This window comes from Octodon degus, unplaced genomic scaffold (assembly GCF_000260255.1).
Source record: "Octodon degus isolate 3935 unplaced genomic scaffold, OctDeg1.0 scaffold00003, whole genome shotgun sequence".
Taxonomy (NCBI): Eukaryota; Metazoa; Chordata; class Mammalia; order Rodentia; family Octodontidae; genus Octodon; species Octodon degus.
Genome location: NW_004524579.1, coordinates 8,617,689 through 8,625,848, shown reverse-complemented (window position 1 = coordinate 8,625,848; position 8,160 = coordinate 8,617,689). Strand labels below are relative to the sequence as shown.

The following is an 8,160-nucleotide window of genomic DNA, read 5'->3' as shown; positions in this document are numbered from 1 at the left end:
TTTTTTTTGGTGGAACCGGGGATTGAACTCAGATCCTTGCGTTTGCCAGTCAAGCGCTTATCCTACTGAGCCATCTCCCCGGCCCCGATTTACTGAAGTTTTAATGTAATCATCCTAACCCCAATTTTTTAGTATTCCTTGAACCTATATTCTTTCTCATCTCCTACACTTTTTTAGTTATGAGTCTTGCATTTTCTTCTGTAACATATGTTTTGTAACAGCCCTTTCCATTTCTTCTACTAAAGTTCCAATTCAGGTACCCAATACCTCACTCCTACATTATTGCCACCTCAGGATTTGTCCCCTTGTTTCCCATCCTTTCCACACAACCTTCATTGTGTTCCTTGGATGACATAGTAGGAAAATGCAGTCAATAACTTCTCTTGAAAAGAAACTTTAAAAATATTCAATAGCCTTATCAAAATCAATTCCAAAGCTACTTTGATGAAATTCCTGTAACTGGTTATAAAAGAGCAGAATTTGAACATTATATGAAGTTCACAAAAGTTACTCTATTTGAGTAATACTAAGAAGAAAAAAGAGAAAAAATGATAATTGAAGAAAAATTTTGATGATGTAGTTCTCTTATAAATTGGGAACAATGACCCTTGAAGGACCATAAAGAAAGTGAATGTCAAGATAATTTATTATTGTTACATTATCTACCTCATTTTTCACTTTGTCTTACTGAGCTGTGATATCCTTACAAGGTACCAAATATCCCAAACATTAATGAATATTTTCAGTGTAGAAAAAGCAAAATAAATAGGGCTGAAACAAAGAGTTGGTGCCTTTCTTCTTTACTGTTGTTTTAACATCAAAGATGTTAACCAGAATGGGCAACGCCTGTGACTATGGCATCCAGCTTTAGATTTCAGAGGTAGGTGTGCAAGGTGAGGAGTGTGCAGCCCCCCCCCCCACGAGGCAGGCTGTTCCTCCTTTCCTTGAAGGACTGAGGGTCCTTCTCCTATCACAAAGAGCATTTCACAGCTTGTTCTGTGAGTCACTGTGTGTTGTTTCCATTATAGAAGAGCCAGCTTCTATGCATGTCGGTTGGACAAGCATTTGTATGTTATCGGTGGGAGGAATGAAACCGGCTACTTGTCGAGCGTGGAGTGCTACAACCTGGACACAAACGAATGGCGCTATGTGTCCTCTTTGCCGCAGCCTCTGGCAGCTCACGCGGGAGCCGTGCACAATGGGAAGATATACATTTCAGGCAAGTTATTCCTCTACTTTCTGTTCCAAGGTGCAGCTCTAAAACACTGGTGTGACTTGTGTGTGTATATGTTTAATTCACAGGGGGTGTACACAACGGAGAGTATGTCCCGTGGCTATATTGCTATGACCCTGTAATGGATGTCTGGGCTCGGAAACAAGACATGAACACAAAACGCGCAATCCACACTTTGGCTGTAATGAATGATCGCTTGTACGCAATTGGAGGAAATCATTTGAAAGGTCTTTTTTTTTTTTAATCACAGTAGCATTTGCATCTCATGTTTCTTGCTAAGGGGGTTTCTCGTTAGATAATCAGCTAACCAAGTAAAAAAACATGTTGACCAAATAAAATCTACTCTGCGTAAATTAGCAATACCCTTGAGCAAGCATTTATTCCGACTTTTCTGCAGATAGGATTATTTTTGAGTTACCATGCCCATTAAAGAAATGAATAATGATGTCTACAGAAAATGTTTTAAAAGGGAGCATTAATAACTGAAAAGCACAAACAATTTATTGTAACAGTGAATCGAGTGAAATGAATTATTTCTTATCACCAAAGTTATAGTAATGAATTTTCCCCAGAAAAATGTTTTTTTATAAAAGAACAAAGAACTTTAGCCATAGCTGCACAAACCAATAGATCATATCTTTTCCTTAAAGAAGACATTTGGTAGACTCTTGTGTCTAAATCTAAAATTATTTAGCTAGTATTGACTATCAAACCATTTATGACTTTCAAATTGAACTGCTTTTTTTAAAAAAATTAAAACTTACAGCACAGTAGTTCAGAGCCACATTCTGGCTCCTTTTCTTCCCTAGATCTGCACACCACTGCATTCTTCGTGGCTTATTGCACATTTATAACTTTACTGTGTAAGATATAGCACTGATTCTGGCAAGAAAGCGGACAGATCCCTGGCACTGCAAGCATTACTGACACACTTAGGGGCTCTACTTCCTCATCTGAAAATGAGCAACCTGGCCTGGTAGAATCCTGACTTCAACCGGAAATTTTCCCCTCTGATCCTTGAAGATGAACTAAATTAGTAACGTGCTGTGCCACTGTAATAGATGAGACACATCTGTGCATTTATTTTTACAATAATATACATATCATAAAAGTAGATCAAGGAGCCAGCCAAATAGCTCAGTGGATTAAATTGCCTGCAAGCAGATGCAGGGGGCGGGGGTTTGATCCCCCAGCCTGCCGTGCTGGCCCAGCCCCCGGGGTGCACTGAGACAGCAATTGAGACCAGGTGTGGTGGCACACCTGTAATCCCATCTCTTGGGAGGCTCTAAACAGGTGGATCACTACGAGTCCAATCTAGTAGTGAGACCTTGTAGACCCTTCCCTAAAAATAAAAAATAAATAAATAAATAAAAAGTAGATCAGACAGAGAAAATTGTTTTCTACTTTTCCTAATTCATGTTTAATTTTCACCAGGGTGCCTTCATTTCGCCTCATACTCCATTGCATCGTATCTTAACACATTTTTATATCAACTTTATAGCTTCCTATGGTATATCAATTTCTTCTAACTCCCTTTACACAAGATATTGCCAAAATATTTTAAGAGCTTTTGATGTTTGAGACTACGTGTGCACAGCCAGGCTGGTCAGTTGCAACCTAAATGAGAAGTAGCACACACACGTACATCAATAGTAGTTTAGCTCAATGGACATCAGGGTGAAAAAGGGGAAAGGAAGACTTACCTAAGCCTAGACTTGTGTTCTGGCTATGCACTTGCTAGTTGTGTGAATAAGTAATTTCTCCTTGGTGGTTTTTGTAAGGATTACAGTCAGTATATCTAATAATATAGACTATTTCTACAGAGAAGATACACATAGCCTCAGACACTGCCTCTGGAACTTCAGAGCCCAGACTGACCCCAAGACCTCATTTGAAATGTATTATGCTTCAAATAGTACAGTGGGTACATTGCTCTACTGGACCAATAACTCCCTATGCAATTTGTTTTATGCAAGGAATACTAACTGGAATAATCTATCAGAAATAAAAATCATGCCTTTTTATTAGAGGATTAATCCTCTTAATAAGAGGACTCGTCCTCTCAATTAGTTGGTACAATCCAATATATCAGCTAGCTTGACATATGTATTGTGATTGTCAACTAGTAAATATCCATAGCATACAGTTAACGGGGGTGGGGGGTGGACATTTTGTCTGGTGAGTGACCATAAGGCCCCCACCAGGGCCTTTCCTCCTTCTATATTAAAGGTAGGACTCCAGGGAGGTCTGGCAACCTACACGTACTGTTCTTGCTGACCCAATTACCGCCCTCCTCTCTCTATCAGAAGTGGAGAGAGAAAACCCTGAGCCCCTACTCCAAACCTTGATCTTGGGAAATTAGAAACCATTTACATCATTAGAGATATATACAAATACAGACTGTAAAAGGTTAAAAGACATTTGAACAGTGTATCATTAATTACTCAAAATATTTCAGGTGAGTTCAAAAGTCATGAAAGAAAAGCAATACTGTGAGCTCAGTCTAGGATTTAAGGTCTGTTTTCCTGGGTTCAAATCTTAGCCTGTTTACCCACTAGTGAAGGGGTGAAGTCACTGACTTTGTGTCTTGCAGTTCCCTTATCTATAAAGTGACTATAATGATGGTAGCTTATCTCATAGAGTAATGGCAGGAAATCACTTCATTTATTTTATTTATTTATTTATTTTTATTTATTTTTATTTATTTTTTTTGGGGGGGAACTGGGGATTGAACTCAGGCCCTTGCACTTGCCAGGGAAGCACTTATTCTACTGAGCCATCTCCCCAGCCCAATCACTTCATTTAGACAAAAAAAAACTTAGAAAATGAAACTATCCTGTGGTAAGTGCTTCATAAAAATGCTTCCTTAACCATTCTTATTTTAAACCTTTCAAAATAACATTTTAGTAAAGCATTTTAATATGATCCGCCTCCCCATAAATCAACTTTTACTAATGACAAATATTCAGGCTTCCTTCGAATTAATCCAAAACAGAGAATTTGTTTGATATATTTTTAGGTCTTTCTGATATGGCTCCCAATTTCACCAGTGAATTTATGTATTCATGTCTTCAAAATCACAGTTGACTACTTCTTAGTCTACTTCTCAGACCTAAAAAAAAAAAAAAAAAAAAAGCCCTAACCTTAAGAGGCTTATTCTTTTATGGTTCCACTTTCCAATGTTACTTAGGCTTCTCCCACCTTGATGTGATGCTTGTGGAGTGCTATGACCCTAAAGGAGACCAGTGGAGCATCCTGCAAACTCCCATTCTGGAGGGGCGAAGTGGTCCTGGTTGTGCAGTGCTGGATGACAGCATTTACCTCGTGGGAGGCTACAGCTGGAGTATGGTACGTCCATTTCCACCACACTCTCCTCCTCTCTGCTTGTGTTCAATTTTTCTGTTTGACTCCTTCCACATGGGTCATCACCCACGCATGTGCCTCTTCAGGATATCATGTTTAGGTGCACACTGTAAGTTACTGTAAGTGATAAAGAAGAATTACCAAGAACACTGGTGAACTGTCATGCTATCTGATCGATGTGGGTTTGACCTCAGGTTCATCCTATCTCTGTGTTTTTGTGAGCCTGGTTTTCCAGCTAAAAGTCAAGCTGAAGTGACTACAAATGCTTTTCAGAGACTGGATAGGAGAGTTTGAAAGTTTCTGACCAGTCAGATATGAAAAAGGAAAATTAATTCTTCAATTCCCATGAATTTTACTTAGAAGGTATCATTTCAATTTCACTATTTTCCTCTTTCTCATGAAAATTTCCAAATATATGCCCAAACTGGCTTTACTGTGTACCCTTACTAATTCATCCTCTAGTGCCAATACCCATCAATGTTTTGCCATGTTTATTTCATCAGTCCCTTTTTCAAATAGTTCGGCTGAATAAATTGGAAGCAAATCCCAACATTATATTATTGCACTCTAAATGCACCAGTATTTTTTCTCTTAAAAATTCTAAATTATAAATACACTGTCATTTGTCATACCCAACAAAAGGAACCGCAGTTCCCTTATGTACAATCCACATTCAGATTTCCCTCGTTGACTCAGAAAAGACAAGGATGTCCTTTTAGCACTTTCAAGTCAGATTCTAACAAGTCTTCTTCTTAATTAGTGATCACAGGGCTCTTTGCAGTCTGGAGTGGTGCCTCTACCCCACCTTTTGTTCCACACCACTGACTCGTTCCCAACTCAGTATCAGTTATTAGACAAAATATCCTACATTCTGGAGTTGGCTGATGATTTTTTTATCGTTTCAGAATAGTTTTCATCTCAGCATTTATTGTAGAACCAAAGTTAGAGACTGAGATTAAATTCAAACTTTTATTTTCCTCTTCCTTTTTTTCCGCCTCTTCCTCCTCTTCTTTTTCATTTCCCCCTTTCTTCCTCTTCTCTTTCCTCTTCCTTTTCTTCTTCTTCCTCTTCTTCTTTGTATGAACATCTGGAGAAGAAGCTCTGTATTTCAGGTGACATCACATTGGGAGATACCTCAGATCTTCTGGCTTATGTACTCACATTTTGAATGATGACTACTTTTATATTTTCCATTTATCTGTGTCCATTTTATAAGGTCACTTTTTATTTTAATAATATTAGTTTTTTCTTCTATGGCAAACATAATCATGAAATTGAGTTTTATAGAGCTTTATAAAAGCATTCATTGTTTGAAGACAAATATGTACTGATATATATAATGAGGTATTTGTGCATGTGCTTGTTTGCTGGTGCAAATTGTGAGCTATAAGAGTAGTATGTGTTTGGAAGCAACCAGAGTGTATGAAGATGTTAGCAAGCCTTCATTTCCAGTTTACTTTTTACTGAGTTTCAGTGCCAGCTCTGATTCTCCACAGTAACAAATCAAAATTGAAGAAATGAGGTAATAAAATAAAATCCAACTATTTTAATATTAAGGTAAATTTATCTTTTTATTTATTTAATGTAAGCCAGGTGGCCAGCTGCAACTTCAGTCCATTATTTTAAAAGATTTTATGACTATCTATGATGTTTTAGGTATTCACTTGAATTTTATTATTCGTCATCAAAAAAAGATTTTGAAATGTCTATTCTACATTTTTTCTTAGAATAAAGCAGTTTTCAACTGACTGCTTCAGAATTTTCTAGCAAGAGCAGAGATCTTTCATCTCTAGTGTAAATGTGACAAATAATATTATTGTTGCTCTTCTCAGAAAATCCTTCTCTCAACGCCTGCTGCTCTGTCATTACAGGGTGCCTATAAATCATCTACAATATGCTATTGTCCAGAAAAGGGGACCTGGACGGAACTTGAAGGAGATGTAGCAGAACCTCTGGCAGGCCCAGCCTGTGCCACAGTCATCCTGCCTGCCTGTGTGCCCTACAATAAATGATACCAGGACACCCTGAAATGGACAGTGTCACATCCTGGGAAGTAGTGACAGGTGATGTCACTCTCCCATAGGATCTGTGCCGCAATTCACCTTTGGTTTCTGATGATTGGCAAGTAACTACAAAAGAAAGAAACTCGTTCTGGAGCAGATACTGTGTCTGTAACTCAGATCATATCCGAGTTCCTATGGTGACAGACTCTTCATTTTAGACTGGCTTTAACTTGTCCCAGCTAAACAGAAACTTCCCATGAGGATCTTAACTTTTAAAAGGAGAAAGAGAAAATACAGAATACTGGCCCCAGAGAGACCTAAGATCAGTATTGTGTATTGTAGTCTACCTGCATGTGGTCGATGTTGAAGTTTTGGGGATATTGTGTACATGAATAATTCAAAATCTGACCCACCAAGAACACTTGCACCGCATTACAGATAGTGCCGCTCAGTTCTGCTTTCCTAATCTTTGGCTACTTCACAGACTCCACAGGCAGCGCAGTTACAGAAAACCATAAAGATTAAAGAGAGGCATTTTGGTTTGTATGCAGCTCTGTTTCACACCTTCTGCCCGTACAACACTTCACGAGAGCAAAGAAGAGCAAGATGCAGCAATTGCTTTGTGTTTTCTAGGCTCTATGCTAGCCAGTGTGTTAATCTGTATGTCCGCACTGTTTCTGAAAATCAAAACAAAAATATACTATGTCACAAGGCTTATGGTTTCTTTTCTTCTCCTGTTCCTTCTTCCTCCTCCTCCTCCTTCTCCTCTTCTTCTGCCATATTTAGTAAACACACATGCTACTTGCTTCAAAAGACACAATTGACAAATTTCGTCGTATGAAATTCCAGAGATTCTGTTGGAAAACACATCTGACCCAAACCTGATCCACACTGAAAATTTAGAGACTGCTTCCAGAAATTCAGGGATAAAAAGAAAGAATCATTTCTTTGAAGTAAAATCCCAACTGTCTCTCTATATCCTAGAACACACAACTTACAACATCATAGCACCTGACGAGATACTCCTCTTCTTCTTCACCTGTGGCTGGCTCCAGATACTTGGCTGAACTTCCTTCTTCCCCTAATTGGTTCTATTTTGTTTGCCATCACCACGGATGCCTGAACTCAGTTGAGTGAGCTACTTGGCTTTAGGAGCATGAGGAATTTAGGAAAAGAAGGTCAGGACAGCATGATATAGTCTGAGCGTCGCCAATCAGACGAGCTGAACTGGAAGGAACATGAATTTGGCTCACAAGCTCTTCAGAACAAAACGAGTCACTGTTAGAAGTAAATAAAAGCCTGTAATATTTTTCTAATCATCCACAAAGGACGGATACTTTGACAAATGTGACATTCAAAACAACGATATGAAAAGCGACAGATTAAAAATGCCTTGATCATAAGCTTTTGTTGTGGAGCACATCAAGGTAGATGGGTACACTGGAATCCAATGCTGTTTCTACAGTAAAGTGCAATCTTTGTTGTTTTTGTATTTATTTGTATGTTCAGATCCAAAGGATCCGTTGTAAAATATATATATATAAATACGTATATATATAT

At 38.3% G+C, this 8,160-nt stretch overlaps 1 protein-coding gene across 1 annotated transcript in view; it reads left to right on the top strand.

Annotated features, from left to right (window-relative positions):
- Nucleotides 1-7,330, top strand: part of Klhl14 (kelch like family member 14) — a 105,393-nt gene extending 98,063 nt beyond the window's left edge. The window contains exons 6-9 of the mRNA XM_004623564.2: nucleotides 1,029-1,219; nucleotides 1,303-1,461; nucleotides 4,425-4,582; nucleotides 6,469-7,330. Coding sequence (XP_004623621.1) covers nucleotides 1,029-1,219; nucleotides 1,303-1,461; nucleotides 4,425-4,582; nucleotides 6,469-6,609 — 649 coding nt within the window. The 3' untranslated portion in view covers nucleotides 6,610-7,330. The remainder of the gene's footprint in view (nucleotides 1-1,028; nucleotides 1,220-1,302; nucleotides 1,462-4,424; nucleotides 4,583-6,468) is intronic.
- Nucleotides 7,331-8,160: the final 830 nt, after the last annotated feature.